Source organism: Carcharodon carcharias, chromosome 12, assembly GCF_017639515.1.
Source record: "Carcharodon carcharias isolate sCarCar2 chromosome 12, sCarCar2.pri, whole genome shotgun sequence".
NCBI classification, from domain to species: domain Eukaryota; kingdom Metazoa; phylum Chordata; class Chondrichthyes; order Lamniformes; family Lamnidae; genus Carcharodon; species Carcharodon carcharias.
In genome coordinates, this window is record NC_054478.1 from 44,170,165 (window position 1) to 44,189,777 (window position 19,613).

The 19,613-nt window shown below is 42.1% G+C and overlaps 1 protein-coding gene across 1 annotated transcript in view; it reads left to right on the forward strand.

The window, feature by feature from the left end:
- LOC121284946 (low-density lipoprotein receptor-related protein 1-like) overlaps positions 1-19,613 on the forward strand; it is a 1,922,347-nt gene that overhangs the window by 1,410,089 nt on the left and 492,645 nt on the right. Inside the window, exons 36-37 of the mRNA XM_041200912.1 lie at positions 15,950-16,084; positions 16,174-16,303. Coding sequence (XP_041056846.1) covers positions 15,950-16,084; positions 16,174-16,303 — 265 coding nt within the window. The remainder of the gene's footprint in view (positions 1-15,949; positions 16,085-16,173; positions 16,304-19,613) is intronic.

A 19,613-nucleotide genomic window follows, 5' to 3' on the forward strand; every position in this document is an offset into this window, starting at 1 on the left:
CAATCAAGATAATGAGAACTGTTAACCAGCTCATATACAATATGCTCAATACTCATCAGACATTCAAAACTGCCTGTGGAGAATGATATAACCCCCATCTCCTGTTAATCTCTGTCTTGAAGTGTGTCAAAAGTTTTGGATGAAAATATTTAAAAATGGTGATTACTTACTCTGCAACAACGACTGCAGACATGCTAATTGAATTCCTTTCTGGGAATATACAAGCAGGAGTTTTAAAAACTAGTTCTGCCAAGCAGAATCAGAAAGGCATGAAAAAAAGAAACATCATAGTTATCTAAAACACTGCTAGAAGAAAGCAGTAAAGGCCTCTCTCTCTCTTTCTGAAGCTATAAGAGTGTTTTCAACAAAATGCAGACTTGAACCAAGTCAACTACAGAATTCTACAGGAAACCAACTAACTACAAATGGCCACAATGTTCAACAATCCACACCTCAAAGACAAGCAAAGGAGTTGGTTGTACATTCTTTTAACTTTTTATTGGACTCTAACTTTCTTACTTCTGATATCTGACTGTGTGTATGTATGTGCGCGCACACAGTTGTGTCTTTATTATTTTTTCTCAGGTTTTAATTAATTTTAAAACCTTTATTAAGACCAACCGGGGTGGGGTGGGGCGGGGGGGGTGCTGAATCGAAGGGGGGCCACTTCGCTCCTCCTCACCCAGTCATAGCACAGAATACTGGCTCCATTGCACACCTCTGAACAAAACTAGCTTTGTAAGATATTGCATGATGAGATACGCGAGAACTGTGGCTGATGCTTGTGTGGGTGCATATGTGTCTCTGTGAGGGTCTGTAAGAAGAAGACAAGATGTACACTAGGACTCAGCTTGCAGTTTCACCTTCCTGTATTCTCTTGATGTTCCTTTGTGGAAGGGAATCTAGAGTAGCATCTTCCAAGAGAATCTACTATTTGTACTTGCTAAACCCTTTTATGCTTCAGGTCAGCTTCCTTGCCCCATCTTGTCATGCATGCAAAGTAATAGCCTTGACATATTGTAAGTTGGAGGAATATGTGCATAGTGATGTATGAATCTGATGTTTTTCTCTCCTCTGTATCAGAAAGCAATCATGCATCATGCAGCTTGGTTATGTGACAAAGAGCATGTGTGTGGAAAACATATGAGATGTAACTATTCCAAAGGTTTCAATTGTATGGTGATATCCTGCTGGAGAGTAGTTATGTATGACAAATGGTGAAAGAGCTGTTCAGTTGTGTAAAAATAGGAGCCAGCAATAAGTTGGAACATGTTACTAGGCAACAGCTTACAGTATGCTTTTTGTTAAATGTATTTCTGGATTGTTTTATCTTGTAAGCTCTTTCCAGGTGTGTCATCTTCTGCACTATGCCTAGGTTGTGAAGGTAATGTGTTTGGCATTGAGTTGTCCACTGTCTCTTTGCCAACCATAATGCACTACTATCCTCTGGGAAAATGCCCTAGAATGTCCTTGAATTCAGCTTATGCAGGAGCAACTCCAGCCACCAAACAGGGTTTCCAAGCATTGCTTCATTTCTTTACTTATCCATAGACTCCTTTTTGTGCCTCTTTGTTTGCATTACTCTGTTTTATTTCAGCTACTTCTTTGCTTTATTTAACCTTTCCTGAGGCTGAAAGGAGAATTTAAAATATCTGCAGCTTTTGGATAGACAAAAAAAAAATGACTCCGTGTATAATGACACATTCCTTTACATTTTAGTTGTAGCTCTTTAAGGATAGAAAACTACATACATTTCTGCGTTATCTCTTTTATGCTGAGCTCACAGTGTCAGGCTCAATCTAGAAGCCTGCTGTGAATAGTTAATAAGAACTGTCCAGCAATATATCGGTGAGCAATGTTTCAGTTTCACGATCTCAAAATTTACTCATGATTGCCTAAGGTTTTGAATCTCAAGCAGCTGTAACAATTAGAACCTGAATGAAAAATGTTCAAACCATTATATCACAATGGAACCCAGTTCTCTCAAACATGGACTGGTTTATCAGTGTTAATATGATAAAAATAAATTGAACGAGGAAGTTTAAAGGAAAACAAGTTTTTAATTATTAGGTGTATGTTAAGCTATCAAAAAGTATTGATACTGTCAAGTTTTCACTTCAAGAGAAGATTCAGTTCTATTGTAACTATATGTTCCCTGCAACAAAAGAGATGAAGAGTAATGATTAAGCCTGCTGATCCAAACAACAAGGAGAAATTTAGAGAAATGTACTGGATTGCATTAATTTATGTTAACTTGTGTGAAAGTATTTTATGATCCAATCGGTTCTGGGGCGAACAGTATTGTTATCCCTGAGTGTCCTTAGGTACTTGGTCAAGGGGTAGGTCATTTTTCCTTTCTATTTTCCATCTGTATGTCATTGTCCCTCATTTTGAAAGTGAAAGCTCCTGGTTTTCACTCAGCCTGCCACTATAAGTAAGCATGTTCCACCATGCAAGCGCTATGGAGAAGGAGGTTCATCTCAGGCACCGAAAATAGACTCATTCTTCTGGTAGTAATCAACCATTTTTAGATTATTACAGGTACTATTTTATTCAATATTTAGGAACTGTCAGAAATAAATATTTATGCTTCTGTTTAGTTATGTATTCTATGTAGCACAAATAAAGTAAATTACAGAATTTCCATATTTCATGTCAAACTATCGTCATTTCTACAGAAATAGACTGACAAATGAAAAATTGATAACATTAAGCCTTTATTTACTACTTGAAATACAACACTAATGGCACAAGGAATTCAAGGAACTCATCTCCCATGTATAAAAGATTGGAATAGCAGAATGTAATTACACCCGCTCCACTTACCTTCACAGACTTACAGAAATGGATTCCGTGGCCCAGTGATATCCTATATGCTCCTTCATTTCTACCTTGGCACTGATGATATCTAACTGTTTTCTTTCTTTTCTTAAATTTGTCTAGTTTTAGAAACCCTGTCATCATAATTGTGCATCACTTTTAAATCCCCAGTGTGCTGATCAGATTTAGCTCATGCCCATGCGTTATACATACAGAATGAGAACCACTTGGAGAGAAACTGAGAGATGTACAGTGAATATTCACAATGAGCCAAGGGAACTGCAGTTTATTCCATAGAATTGAAGTTTTAAAAAAACGTTGGCAAACAAAGGACAAAACTTGAGAGCTATAGTACTAAGGAAATGCCTTGAGAGTTACAGAAGTGGCAATGTGTTTGTACTTTATTTTCATAAGGGACAATGATTTACCATTGAGAGCCAGAAAATAGCAGTGAGAATTTGTTTTAACATAATTTTGAAATATATTTAGTGAGACTGAAAGGGAGCTTTCACTGGTTTATGTCTCTATTGGATGGTATAACTAAGCAAGTTTTTCATATTGCTGAACATTTTATGGTGCACACTGTTGTCCCTGAGTTGTAACTGGAAATTGTAATTGTTCCTCGGGGTTCTTTGACATAGCACCTCAGATAATAGGGATATACAAAATACAGATGCAGGAAGGATGCAGGTGAGCAGATGGGAACATATTATTTTGTCAATTTAATGCAGAACATAAAAGAGCTTCTTTACGACCCAGAAGTAAAAGTGCATATGTAAAAACTACCCTATCCCATATCTGTTGCTATATAGTGTATTTCTTAGCAAACTAGAATATTAAAATCAACAATTTTCAGCTGTCCAGGAATTTGCTGCTAAATTGTGAAAGGAAGACCTCCATGATGAAGTAAAGGTAACCCAGGAATCCTTCAACATTTTCATGATCTTTTGACCATATCTTCCTTTGAGCACTGAGGATGGCACTGTGACTTGTCAAAACATAATGAAAAGTCAGTGGCTTTCACTGGTTAGGTTTTGTCCATCATGGATTTTGCTCTCATAGAACTTCTACAGTTGTTATTTGTCTACTGTCAAGTTTGTTTCGTTATGTTTTTGTGTTGAATAAACCTAAAAATGGATATGCTTGCTTTGTTGTGATCAATCAAGTAGGATGGATTATTTGTTTTGTGCAATAGTTTTCTGCTGGGGTCACTCCTGCTGGGGAAGGGAGGGGGAGGTGAGAGCCTTGTACTAACCTGCCTGGGGAAGGGAGTTACATGTGTCCACAGATAATAAAAAGGTTACAGAAAAAATACTGTGGATGCTGGAAATCTGAAATAAAAATAGAAAATACGGGATGCATTCAACATATCAGGCAGCATCTGTGAAGAGCGAAAGAGAATTCATGTGCTGGTTTTAATGGCTGTGGTCCAATCAGGTATCTGCTGCCTGATGTCAGGATTCCTGGGCCAATCAGAGACCAGCAGCTCTTCAGTACCAGCATTGTTATCAGGAGTGGTGGTCACTGTTAGTTCTGCAGGAGGCCTGGGAGGAGGAATATTGCTGAAAGCCCTGGAACCCAAGTAAGAGGGGTGGAGGAGGCCTCGCTGAGCCAGTCAGGCAGACCCCGGCAAGGGGGAGGGAAGTTGGTTTAAAAGACGGTATAGCTCTTCCCTTGGGCAGCCTCCCTGTGGGGGTGGCTCTTGCCACCATGGAGACCTCTGTTGAGCGCAGGGTTCCTAAGCAAAAAGGGCTGCCCCACCACAGGTCACAGACAGGCCCAACAGCGTATAACTGGTGGCTTGCTCAGATGCCGTGATCCCCTGCCACTGATAGAATACCAGCATTGGCAGGCTGAGGCCCTTAAGTGGCCCTTAATTAGCTAACCTCAACCTTCCCCACCCGGGACTTAATTGGAGGTAGTTAGTATGGCAATGAGCTCTCCACCCTGCACTCTCCTATCCTATTAAATGGCACCTATGCTTCCCAGTGCACTCCTGGAGGGGCTGGTAGGTGGGGAGGGGGTTGCCATTCAATTCTGCTCAATGTTTTAAGTCAATAACCCTTATCTGGCCTGACCTGCTGGGTGTTTTCCAGTATTTCTGATAAACAAATTGTATTGTGGTTTGGGATTACAACACTTTGCATTATGTCAGACAGAATCGATGGTTGTATTTTAAAAATGTTATTTTTAACATAAATAAAATCCTTGAGTATTGCTGAAAAAAGACATCTTGTCAGAGCTTTTCATCTTGCACTCATCAGGACAATCGCAAGAATACCAATGCCAGGGAAAGCAACAACTTTAGACTGTGTTAAAAGAGAGTATTGCTTGGTTGAGAAGTGGATTCTAATTGATAGAGGCATTGCCATGGAGAATGCACCAGTTAATGGTGACTGATAGTTAACTGTTAAGCAATTTTTAATATTTAAACTAGGTAGCTTGAATCTGATTGGTTAAGGCATTGCCCTGAGGAATGAACCAGTGAATGGCTATCACTTATTTTGTTTAGCTGAAACAGGTACAATGTGTGTACATGTTCTTTCTGTCTGCAAAGAACAGGGCCCTGTGAATTAATATGTGTAGCTTCCAGTACACGCAAATGTGCCACACTGCAAGTCCAGCTGACAATCTTAAATTGATTGGCAATGTAATTTTTAGCACACAGAGGATTATTTAGCAAATGTTATCCAATCACAGAATCACATCTCATGTTAGACACAGTGTTTTGAGTTTTGCAAGCACGGGCTAGTTGGGTATGTTCTGTATCTTGCCCATTGCAAACAGCAGCTGGGACATATTGTTTGATACGATCCGCCAGTCTTTGGGATGTACACTTACATACCTAGCATCATACTGGCACTGAAATTCATTTATCACATGACTCATTTGTATGATAGGCAGAACATCTTTTTGGCATGAGGGCAGCATCCTGTCAGTGGTAAATACCACTCATGTTGCTACTACATAGTAGCAGCATGAAACAGATAGCTTCAACTGTTGCTCAAATTTTTGAGATACCTTGCCCTTCCAGGGTAATCTGAGGTAGTCTGGGCACTTTTCAAGGCTGTAAGTGAGCCTTAGGCTCATTCATGAGTTTGCGCGATATATGGTGCAAAATGATCTGATCAGGGCAGCAATTACCTCACAGGATGTCTTTGATGCACCCTATTTCTGCATCAGGCTTGCATGGTGAGCAAATGGCTTGGACCCTATTTATGAGGTTGCCAATAAGACCAATTTTATAGCGCATTGAACTGTAAGAATCCCAACACATGTATTGAGCAGTGAAGGTAAGCTTGGTAGAGAACCCCTGGCAGATTTCTCAACTAGTACATCAAGGAAAGAGAGATCATTTGACTGCTCCATTTCAAAGGTGAACTTGAGTGCAGAATGGAGCCCATTAATAATCCTTTGCTAAAAATTAAGCTGACAACCAATTTAAGATTGTCAGTCAGGCTTGCAATGTGGCACATTTGCATGTACTGTAAGCTACATATATTAATACACAGGGCCCTGTTCTTTGTAGACTGGTAGAACATGTACACACATTGGGCAGAATTTTGCCGTCGGCGAGCAGGGGGCGTGGCCTGCTCACCGACGCATAAAATGACCCAGGACGACGTTGGCTGGAACCCCTGATGTCATCCCAATCTATTTAAATTTTCAGGAAGGCGAATCAGCTGCGGGCCTACTGACCTGTCAATGGCCAATTGAGGCCATTGACAGGGTCATTTAAACAATTAAAGGACCTGCCCGTCCAACCTTAAGATTAGTGGGTAGGCTGGGAGCCCTGGCGGCAAATGGAAAAACGTGAAACCTCATCCACCGGTGGGATGAAGTTTCATGTAGGGTTTTAAAAAATTAAATGAACTTATTGGCCAGGATTTTCCCATCGGTGATTTGGAGGCGGGGCCCGCTCGCCGACGGGAAAATTACATGGGATGACGTCAGGATGAACCCCCGAAGTCATCCCGGTCCCTTTAAATTTTCAAGAAGGCGGCCGGACAGCGAAATCAGCTGTCCACCCGCCGACCTGTCAATGGCCAATTAAGACTAATAAGACAAATCAAAATTGTCCAACCTAAAGGTTGGCTGGCAGGCCAGGAGCTCCAGTGGGCTTCTGATAATACATGAAACCTCATCCACTAGCGGAATGAGGTTTCATGTCCGTTTTTAAAAAGTTTCATAAAGTTAATGTGTTTCTTATTAACATGTCCCATCTTGTCGGACATTGTCACATGAGGAGGACATGTTAATAATTTTAATATTTTTATATTTTTGGTGTTTTTTTTATCTGTCACTAATCTCCCTGAAACTGGACTTTGCCTCAGGGAGCAGTGCACTGTTTCGCATGCATGTACGAAAGAGTGCACTTTGACAGATGGGGAATCCTTCCCCCCAACTCCTGCACAGGAAGTGCATAGCGCTTAGCGCTTCCTGTCAGGCAGGCCTCTGGGTGGGCCTTAATTGGCTTGCCCACTCAAAATGGCAACAGGCCCCATTTCGGTGGCGGGGGTCAGCTGTTCGCCTGCCGCTGAGCCGGTGGGTCCCACCCACCCACCAAGGGCAAAATTCTGCCTATTATGTAAATTATGAACATGTCCCATTTCATGTGACATTGTCACATGAGGGGGGTATGTTAGGGAATTTCTTTTTTTATTTTTCATATTTTTAAAACTTTCAGCGATCTCCCTGAGGCAGCACTTTGCCTCAGGGAGATGTGCGCTCTTTCATGCGCATGCACTTTTGGGGAATTCCCCCCTGCCTGCACAGGAAGTGCATAGCGCTTCCCGCCAGATGTCATGCTGGGCGGGCCTTAATTGGCCCGCCCACGTAAAATGGCAGTGGGGCCCGCTTCTCCAGTAGGGATCAGCTCTCCACCCGCCGGAGATTGGGTCAGGCCTGCCGCACGCCAGGCAGAATATTCTGCCCATTGTGCTTGTTTCAGCTGAACAAAATAGGTGATAGCCGTTCACTGGTACATTCCTCAGGGCAATACCTTGCCCAATCAGATTGAAGCTGCTTGTTTTAAACATCAAAAAAAAATACTTGGCAGTTAACTGTCAGTCACCATTAACTGGTGCAATCATGCCTCTACCAATCAGAGTCTACCTGCCAACCAATCAGCACTCTCTTCTTATATAGTATAAAGTTATTGCTTCCCCTGGCATTCGTATTCTTGTAATTGTCCTGATGAGTGCTAGATGAATAGCTTCGACAAAATGTCTTTTTTAAGACAAAACTCAAAATCCTTAAATTAATGCAACAGAATTAAAATCTTAAGTGTTATTGTGCTACCAAATAGTGTTTTGTGCAGTGCAATATTGGATATAATGCAGTTCCAGTAATTGTACAACAAACCACGCTATATATGGAATATGCAGAATTTCACAGGATTTATCAGGAGTGTTTGCTGACAAACACAAGGAAATTAAAAACAAAAAACTGCGGATGCTGGAAATCCAAAACAAAAACAGAATTACCTGGAAAAACTCAGCAGGTCTGGCCGCATCGGCGGAGAAGAAAAGAGTTGATGTTTCGAGTCCTCATGACCTTCAACAGAACTGAGTTCTGTTGAAGGGTCATGAGGACTCGAAACGTCAACTCTTTTCTTCTCCGCCGATGCGGCCAGACCTGCTGAATTTTTCCAGGTAATTCTGTTTTTGACATGGAAATTAAACATCATCAGTCACTTCAGTGTGAAACATTTAGGAAAGGTATATACTTCTAAATTTCCAGCACTCCATATTTTTCCCTTCATTTTGAATAAAATATCATATCTATCTTCGAGACCATAATCTGTTGAAATGATATATCAATATTCTTATTCCTTATTGGTTAAGTCTTTTTCCTTTTCAATTGTTTATTCTAATTATATTCAACTTTTGGTATTAACCAGTCTAATTGTGCATAACCTTTCCTCCCAATTACAATTTCTCTTGATTGACATTCTACCAAAGAGGTTTTACCCATTTATGTTACAGCAAAGGGAATTGTCTCAGACATAATTGACGTGATAGTTTCTCACCTAACCATGATATAAGCTAATTAAAGGGGACCTTGTACAAAATAGTAAATGATTTGGTAAGATAAATGAAGGCTACTACTTCAAGTTAATTGAGGATATCAGATGAAGGAACATAGGCTAAAGCAAATGAAAGAAGGAAGAAGTTGTTCACAGAAAAAGGTGCTGAACATTTGCAATGGGTTTGCAGGGAACTAATAAGATCATAAGCATTTGGAGCAGGAGTAGGTCGTTTGGCCTCGACCATTCAATAAGGTCATGACTAATCTAACTGTGGCCTTAACTTCACTTCCCTGCTGTTCTCCCTAACCTTAACTCCCTTGTAGGTCAAAAATCTGTTTCAGTCTTGAATATATCCATTGACCCAGCCTTCACTGCTCCCTGGGGAAGAGAATGCCAAAGAGTATCAATTCTTAAAGTGGAAATTCATCCTTATCTCTGACTTAAGTGGGAGACCCCTTGTTTTTAAGCTAGTTTTGCAAAAACCTGAGATGAATTGAACATAAGGTCACATGACAGGGCCTGTCCTTTTTCTTACCTTTTTTGCTGGATAACTTATAATCAGCAGAATAGTTCCTTCACTTGTCATATATCAACAAAAACATAAAGTAATTGAAAATAATCATAAATGCATCATGTATTTGGTTCCAACAACTTTGTTATCCCATAGAGCAGCACAGTGTCAGCGTTCAGGACAGCAGGGCTCTACCCCCATGTTTCACTATTCTCACGCTCCATGCTCAGCAGCTTAGTTTAACAGTGCTGATCCGAACAATAACATTCCCATAGTCATGGCAGAAATTTGCAGTCCTCACCACGCAGCTGAGACTTCAGCTTGAGTACTTTTTTCTTCATGTAGCCAACAATACCCCAGTGTGCAGATGAACAGGAGTCCATCTCTGATTAGCAAACCCTGAGCATTATTTACTCCTTTCAGCAGGATAGTGGTACCGAGAAACAAAAAGGCAGATTGTGTGGAGAGAATGAGAGGAAAGAGCAAGGCACATTTGGGTCTCAATTTGTTGGCTAGAACAAAAGGAGAAACCTTTTGGAGTGTAAAACAAGGGGCATGGGGGTGACAGATTCTGTTGACTGGGGATGAGGAATCAAGCCACAGCCCTGTTGTGCTGGATTGGCATTTCGGTCTGTTCTGAAAACAATAAGGATGGTTGCTCTTATGGGCTTAATAAATCAATATGATAAAAGCATATCCTTTAACTGACTGTAAGCAATGGCTTGGGAGACTCAATAACTTAAAGAGAAATGCTGTTGATAAAAGAATCTTTCCTCCTATCATGCATTATGAAAATATGTAAGTTTTTAGATGTTATGCCTCTCTGGCTTTGGAGGACATTGATTTGAACCGGATCACTAAAGTGGTAATTTTGCAAGGGTCTGCTCCAGTGTGGAATTTCAGTAAATTGGCATGCGTGTTCAAGATAGCACTACTGGGCAGGTTCTGCAAATTGTACATCTGTCTAGTAAGCCTCTATGCAGTGATTGAAGGCAAAACAAATCCCCTCTACATCTACAAATAAGAGGAAACCAGCTGCCATAATGACTAGTGCTATATACATATGTGAAAGTAATTGTTTGACCATTGTTCCATAGGGAACTGGATTCATATCTATACTGGAGCCATTAGTTTGCTACTTCTGCATAAGAAATCCACCTTACTCCACTATGGAAGTTAATTTCAACAATTGTGGTTTATGCATTCACACTGCCAACTTTTACTCATTGTCAATGAGTTGAAGCCAATCACAGAATGTGCATTTGAGGCCAACGACCAGAGATCAGTGATTGTCATAGTCAGGCAGAATACAGACTATACTCAACCAGCATGTGCTTGCAAAACCCAAAACAAAACTACTGTTCGATATGATTCTATGTTGGACAGTACTTGCTGAACAATCCTGAGTGTGCTAATAGCTACAATAACAACCAATTTAAGATAATCAGTCGAGCTTGTAATGTGACTCACTTATGCTTGCTAGAAGGGACATACATTCATATGCAGGACCCATTCTCTGCAAACAAAAGGAATATTTTCGAAACTTGCATCTTCTTTAAATTATCTGGGAACTTGGGAGCATATACTTTCCCATTGCTTTCTCCATGGCAACACCTCGGTCAATCAGAGTCGACCAATCAGCACTCCTTTTCTCCTGTAGCATAAATTGTGATTGTTAGAAATTTGGCATTTTTGTGTTTTTCCTAATGAAAGCAAGCCAAAATGCTTCAGAAACATGTCTCTCTTTTTAGTAATGTTCAAGTTCTGTAGCACCAAGCAACTGAATGATTTTTGTGTTGATTCCATCAGCAAAGACTGCAGCAGTGCACCCTGTGGAGGAACTAGATATATCTGACAACAATTACCAGAGTTCCACATTTAACTATGCTTATGTGGACAACAGAAGTTGCTGCCCATTTTACCCAATAATTTTGGCAGTGCTGTCAGCCTCACGGATTTTACTACTGCAAAATTCTGAGCCATTATAGCTGTAATTAGTTGTTCCTCAAAATCAATTCTTAGATCTTTGAGGAGTGTATCAATTGTTGCTGAGCAAATGTAATGTCCCAGATTTTCTGGCAGCATTTGCTGTTAACCTCAAAGATCTAGCGAGCTCTATGACTTACATTTTACCTTTCCCAATATTAATTTCATCCTTTTGCCACTTATAGGGAGCCTCTGACTTACAGCAACAGTGAAGTTTTCAAGCAGGTTAAGCAGCCAATCATATTGCAGAATTCTCACAGACAGCAAGCCAGAAATGGAAAGCAGGTTTTATCATTCAATTTTTATTAATTTTGCAGGAAGCAAAATAAAGATTGGGACATACACATAATACTAAGGTAGAAACTGAAATATCATAAAGGAACTGTAAAAAAAACACTTTTATTATTCAAACAATTGTTTGGTGGTACAGACCTTGAATATTGCTAACAAGAAAGATGTTACCAATGCTTTTCATCTTACGCTCATCAGGACAAATGCAAGGATGCCAAATTTCAAATGATCACAACAATTTATACAACAGGAAAAGAAGAGTGCTGATTTCCTGGTAAGTCAACACTGATTGGCCAAGGCATTACCATGGAGCAAGCAACAAGGAACAGCAGGTTCCCCAAGCAGCCAGGCTAATCAAAAAAGGAGCAAGGCTTGAACAATTTGCTTTTGTTTGCATAGAATGGGGTCCTTGTATGTGAATATATGTCACTTCTAACAAGCATAAATGAGGCACATTAAAATCTATTTTTATTAATTGCAAATCTGTGAATTTTTTTTCATGAAATGGAGAAACAGACCATCCACAAACATCATTTCTTTTGATGCTAGGGAGATTGTTCAGTAGTAATTATGGGCAGAATGTTACGAGTCGGCGAGCGAGTGCAGGCCCCGCTCGCCGACAAGTAAAATGACACGCGGTGACATCAGGGGGGAGCTCCCGATGTCACCGCACCTGATTTAAATTTTCAGGAAGGCGGGAGTGCAGAAAAATCAGCTACGCACCCACAGACCTGAAAATGGCCAATTGAGGCCATTGTCAGGGTCAGTTAAGTAATTAAAAGACCTGCCCGTCCAACTTTAAGGTTGGCGGGCAGGCCGGGAGCCCCAGCAGGAACTAGAAAGAACATGAAACCTCATCCACGGGCGGGATGAGATTTCATGTAGGCTTTAAAAAATTTTAATAAACATTTTGTAAAAATTATAGACATGTCCCAACTCACGTGACATTGTCACATGAGGAGATATGTTAGGGAAATTTTATTTTTCTATTTTTGTCTTTTTTTACATTTACAGCCGATCTCCCTGAGGCAGCACGTAGCCTCAGGGAGATGAGTGCGTTCTTTTGTGTGCATGCGCAAACGAGCACACTCTTGATTTTGGGATTTCCCCCCCACAGCCCGCACAGGGAGCGCATAGCATTTCCGTGCAGACGTCACATAAAATGGCTGCACGCCTCCGATCCAGGGTGCCGATCAGAAGCGTGACCATACGCGCCCGTCCATCAACATCTCTCCCCAGTGGGGGGAAAACTCAGCCCTATGAATTAGTTTGTAAAAAATTAACTTATATCTCATTCAACAAGACTTGTTGCCATGAGATTATCATGTAAACAGTGTACGTTTATCTGAATTCAGTGATTTTAATTGATTCCTATCTGCAAGGATTTCAACAGCATATCCTATGTAGGAACAAAGAATCACTGACAGCAACAGTGGACTTCCATAGTTTGCTGTGTATGTGTGGGTGTGTCATGAATGTATTAATGTACATAATGTTATTGGAAATTATTTTAAATTGGACTTGTAGTAGGGTCTCTGTCAGTGGGTGTGAGTGTGTGTGTCCTAACTGAATTAAAGCCAGGGTGCTTTAATGTATAGATGTTTTGAGATGTTAAACAGTAAGGTAGAGGGTGCATTTGCACTTTGTTGAATAAGCCATTCAAAGACTGGGGGTGAAATCTTGCACCTAGCTAGGACACACCAAGCAATATGTTTATATTACTAACAAAATTGGCACTATGAAGGAAGTTTTATTTTTAGAAGAGTTAGAGTTCAAAGGGCTGGGTGATACAATGAGAATTTGCATTCAAAGGGAAGGCTAGGTATATACAGAAAAGAGTTCTGTGTAAGGGTCAGAGGCAGTCCACCTGTAAGCCTATAACTTTGCGAAGGAACCAAATTGAAAGGAGACTCATTTTGAATTTGCAAGATAAAAAGCGCTTTGCCTGGTGTCTTTTTAAGTCTATGGGTTATTGTTGCCTTGGGGAAGATTACGTGGGAGTAATTAATTTGGGGATTTGTCTAAAAGTTATTATGGTATTAATTTGAAGACATGTGTATATGTTTAAATTTGTTGTTAAATTAATAAGTGTTTAATTTAATTTATATAAAAACCTTTTGAGGCTTAGTGGGTTTCATTTCTGAATTTAGAGCTGCATCTCAAATATACCAATTGAAAATATAGGTTATGACAGTTGTTTAAAGTTTCCCTCTGGGATTTTAAATAACTCAGCCTTTCCTAACTGCTGTGTCATAACAGGATGCCAGAAGTTTCACAGAGTAATGACAGTGAAGGCGGACAGTTTTGCCATAATTACAACCACAGAATCCAAGCCTATCACTTCATTTGCTTGTGATTGTTTGAAGAAATTATTATTAGATCTTGGACTTTGTAGGTCAGGTCAGCAATAGATGGCCATGATATTGACAGGGACAGGTTTTGCAAGTGGCTTGTGGAGATGGTGTTTCAGTTGGGCTATATGGGGCAGAATTTAGCCCTCGCTGGGCGAGTGAGCTCCACCAGCTTGGCAGCGGGCGGGCAGCAGAACTCCACCGCCGAAACGGGCCTTGCCGTCATCTTGAGTGGGCGGGCCAATTAAGGCCCACCCAGCGGGCTGCCTGACGGGAAGTACTATGCGCTTCCTGTGCAGGGGGCGGGGGGGAGGGGGGAGGGATTCCCCATCTGTCAAAGTGCACTCTTTCACGCATGCACACGAAAGAGTGCACAGATCCCTGAGACTAAGTACTGTCTCAGGTAGAGTACTGAAAGATTAATGAACCTAAAAAATAGCAAGATAAAAATATGATTAACATGTCCCACTCATGTAACAATGTCACACGAGATGGGACAGGTTTATGAATATTACATAAAGTTTATTAAAAGTTTTTAAAAACTGACATGAAGCCTCATCCCGCCAGCGGATGAGGTTTCATGTTTCTTCAGAAGCCCGCTGGGGCTCCTGGCCTGCCTGCCAGCCTTAAAGGTTGGATGGGCAGGACCTTTAATTGGCTTAATTATCCTGTCAATGGTCTCGATTGGCCATTGACAAGTCAGCGGGTGGACAGCTGATTTCACTGCTCGCCCACCTTTCTGAATATTTAAATGGGGCAGGATGACGTCGAGGGTTCCTTCCGACATCATCCCGTGTCATTTTTGTGTCGGCGAGCAGAGCCCGCCCCCAACTCACCGACAGAAAAATTCTGGCCATGGTGTGGGACTTTTACTCCACAGCATGCCTTTATTTCTATAGGATCCCCAGATGGAAACCAAGCTGATTGATAGGTTTTGCCCTCTGTTGGGCGGTGAGCACTCCAGGGTTGGGCAGGGGGTGGGGGGGGTGGGTGTTGACAGGAGCAGGTAGAAAGCCTGTTGTTGAGTTAGTAGGAGATTAGGGATGAGGGTCCAACCCCAGAGAAGTGGGGGGTAGCTTCTGATCCTTGACCCTGTGTGGTGCGTTCTGATCCCCTATCCCAGATGGGACTTTGGATGGGATGCATAGGGGTCGTGTTGCTTGGTGGGCTGGAAGGTAGTCGTCCTGCTCCTTCTGGTGCAGGCAAGCAGTGCTGTAGGGGAGCTTACTTTTTTACTGAAGCTGTCCTTACCACCTGGATGCTGCTCAGGAAAAACTAATTCTGTAAGACTCTTATGCAGCCAGGGGTAGCATCCATACAACCTCCCCCTCAGCCTTGTGTCTCCAGCCTGATGCCTTCCACCTTCCCCCAGAATGTGCTCCACCCACAACCGGTCCTACCTCCTAGCGGAATCTGTACATGAGTTGTCTGAATTTTCACCCTCTGAAACTGGTGATGGGGCATCTTTTTAGCTCCTATAGTCCATTGAAAAAAATCAAATAAGGCCTAAACCTAAAACAGGTTCAAACCTCCTGACTGTGGCCTTGGACAAGCATTGCCAACCTTGTGCCTATTTTATGTCAAAGTTGAAAACCCCAGCATGGTATTTGCTCTGCATCATTATATAGTTGACCCCTGTTGTTAGTGCATATGTAGATATGTATGTATGTGTGTATATTTTTAATAAAGACATAATGGAGCTTGACTGTGTTGTCAATTTAGGTTGCGCGCACTTTTACACGTGGGCCCATACATGAAGAACGGCACTTGAGACAGCAGCTGACCTATTAAAGCCCACCTTACAGGCAGGAGGAATAAAATTGGTGTGAAACTGAGGAAGAATGCAAAAAAAAAAATGATAATTTAGAAGATTAAACTGTCTTGTTAGAATTTGATTGGAGAATCATCCTGGAAAATTAGTGACTTTTTGAAACTTCAATTATCAAATTTTATTTGCAGCGAATGATACCGTCTATTGGACAGATATGGGAAGGAGTACAATTAGCAGAGCTAAACGAGACCAGACCTGGAGGGATGATATTATTACAAATGGCCTTGGACGGGTTGAAGGCATAGCGGTTGATTGGATTGCTGGTATAAGATTTTCTGCCCATTTTTCAATTACCTATTAATGTTGTAGCTTGATGGAACATTAACATTTATCTCTTCTGCATCTTTCTCAGGTAATATATACTGGTCAGATTATGGCTTCAATATAATAGAAGTTGCAAGATTTAATGGCTCCTTTCGCTATGTGGTCATATCCCAAGGGCTTGATCAACCACGTGCAATAGCCGTCCATCCAGAAAAAGGGTAAACCAGCTTTTTTTTTAAATGAAAGAAAGATCTTGATGGCCATATTTAGTGTTCTTTTTCATTTCAATCAACTGACACATTTTCACATCCTTGCCTGTTCCTCTCAGCTGAGCAATGTCAGCTCAATTTTTCATTCAGTCACTTCTAAGTTTACAACTGAAAGCTTCTGAGTAGTCAGCTTCAGTTAGAGAGGATACCTTGCTGATATAATGGATTGATCCAAATGTCAGAGAGCTGCAGGAGTGGTCCTGTTTTTTTAATGGTTTGAAAGAAATAAAAAGATATAAAAAATAAATTGACGTGGAGCACTTCAATGACTCACGAGTGCCACTTTACATTTTTGAAAAATATATTTTCGTATTAGAATTGATATTGCACAATCTGAGTTGCATTTTCATCGCATATCTTAAGGCTCAGTTTAAATAACTCAGAGAAAGGAATCATGAATTCTTGAGGACAAAATTTTATGAGCCACATTGAAAATTTCCTTTCCCGTCTTATTGTTTTCTACTTCACTTCCTTTCCCTCCCACTCTTTCGCTGGGCTAAATTTTCATTCTGGGGGGCAGCATCCCGAGATGGGATCAATTCTGGGTCCTGACCCTTCGTGACTTACTCCAGACACACCCATCACTATTTTTAAAGGAATGGCCAATTAAATTGGTCTCAATTGGGGACAGTGGGCAGATTGCCAAGGCTGGAGGCACAGTGGGAGGCACTCCAGCACTTAGAGATCAGCAGCCCCACAGGCCAACTGGGAGCTGCCGATCTGGATTTGGAGAGGGAAAAGTTCAGGTAAGTCTTTACTTATTTTTTAAAATGGGCACAACTGCTGGGCCATATTCTAGGAGGCAATCCCTCCACCGGACAGCCAGTGGCTGCAGCTGTAGCCCAGCTGTCATTACTGGTTCAAGGGGGTAGGTACCACAAGGGTTCAAGGTTGCGCCCCCAACCCTCCCCCACTGACTTTCCCAATTTGAATCCAGCACATTTGCTTGTATATGTTCCAAGCCTATGTAGGCTTCTCGCATATTGATTGGAAATTTCAGTTGGCTGGGGAATGAGGCGTTATCAGGTCTTTTAACTACATTAATTTGCTCTAAATTGTCTACCTGCAATTTTCAGGCACGTAGCCATTTGTGACCAACTTGGCATCTCTGAAAATCCCTTGTGGTCAGGATCATGGCACGGCATCAACACAATGACCAGCGGTGCCAAATTGTAGGCCTGCCCCTCTCCAAATATGACCCCAGTCTTCTTTGAAAATTGAGCCATTTGTGTCTTTCCTTCTCTACTCAAAATTTCAAACTAAGGTTTTAGTAAATTGGGATTGGACATATGGAACTGAAGATGCTGGTCATTGTGACATTAATGCCACCTTGTGACATCAAGGAAAGAATTGTAACTCCCCCCCTTGCCTGGCAGAAACCAGGCAGGAGGAGCAATTAAAACTGTGCAGAGGCCTTACACGCTAGCTTCCCTCTCACCCCAATCTGGCAGACTGTCATTTTATACTATAAGCAACAATGACACCTGCCAATGCTGATTAGTTCCTTTTCCAAATAGATAAATCAGACTCTAATGACATTAACAGAGCTAACTGCAGCCTAATTCAGCGATCAATGATGATACTAACAAGTGGGAAAGTGGAGAAGGGGACCAGTTTAATTTTTAACTTATTTTAAGGCTTCCTTTTGGCCAGGAGATGTGCTCCTCCAGGCCCCATTAGAAAACCTTGGGTCTCCCCTAACCTTCAACTGCAATCTCCCTTCAGACCACCCACAATCCCACCGCCCATCCAACCTAAAGGTGCCAGGTACATAAGAACATGGAAATAGGAGTAGGAGTAGACTATTCATCCCCTTGAGCCTGCTCCACCATTCAATGTGACAATGGTTGATCTTCTATTTTAATCCACTTTACCGCCCGCTCCCAATGTTCTTTGATTTCCTGAGAGACCAAGACCGCTGGCATCAGGCGGCGTGAGCGAACAATATGGCAAGAAGGCCGAAAACCAGTTTCATGATGTTGTGAAACCAGTTTGCAATCGTCCGCTCAGCCCACCAATGGCGGGTTGCATCTCCTGCCTTCAGATGGCTGGAACCTCAGTGTAACAGTAACACATCTGCATGTCATTATAAGGCTAGTGCCAGACTCATTCCTCCACACTGGATCGTCCGCCCATGTCAGCATGGTAGCATATGTGTTCACAACAGCACATAAGCGACGTGCACTTGGTGAGTTGCAATTCGTTTGGGACTTCAAGGTTTGTTTGCCTACCTTGCACTCGCGGTCATCAGTGCCAGGTTTTGCAGACAGCACCACATCACCTTTAGGAGGGCTCACGGTCAGGTCTCTACCTGCCTGACCAGCCACTATATGGTTTTGTACAGCTGCAGTACTAGGGGAAGGGGGAGAAGTGGCCTCAGGCAAGGGAAGAGGCTGCAGGGTGAAGGCTCTACTGGGGATGGGTTATCCCGGGGTTTATGTGGAGGCACAAGTTAATCAGTGCAAGTGGCCTCAAGATGGTGAGGGCTGAGGAGACAGCCTCTAGAGCAGATGAGGCCAGATGGAGAAGTGAGGATGTGTGTGGTGATGTCCCTTGAGCTGGCAGTAAGTCAGATGCCATTGGATGTGTGAGGGCTTGAATGTGTGAGCTTTAGTGATGAGAAGGTTGCCTTACCCTAGTGTCCCGGATGAGATCATTCATCCTCTATCTGCATTGGATGGTCAACCTCTTCTGTGCAGCTTTGGCAGTGACCACCACTGCCATCACCTACCAAGTTGGAATGGTAATGTTGTTGTCCTTCCCATGGCCAGAGCCGGGGTAGAGGACATCACACTGGGCCTCCACAGCGTCTAAAAGACTTTCAAGGGATGTGTCACTAAACTTTGGGGGTGGCAGTCTTCTTGCATTTCGGGGCCATCCTGTCTTCTGTGCAGCAGTCCTGGGCTGAGAGGTGTGCGCGGCTGCACCTTAAATATGACGCCCAATGTGATGAAGTGGCGAGGCAATGGAGTGGCGGGTGAATGAGAGCCCCCCTGCCATGGAAATGGCATGTTTCCCGGGAATGAACAATTAATGCAGTGGGTTTGGGATGATACAATGTGAAAAACTACCATAGCAGCCGGTAGGTAAAACGTTTTTCCCACCCCCTACCGCACTTAGTACAAATTTGGGACGATTGCGCCCCAAAAACCTGTCTAACTCAACATTGAATATGCTCACTGGTGGAATAACCACAATGCTCTGAGATAGAGGATTCCAAAGATTTGCATCTCTTCTGAGTTGAGTAGGTCCTCCTCAT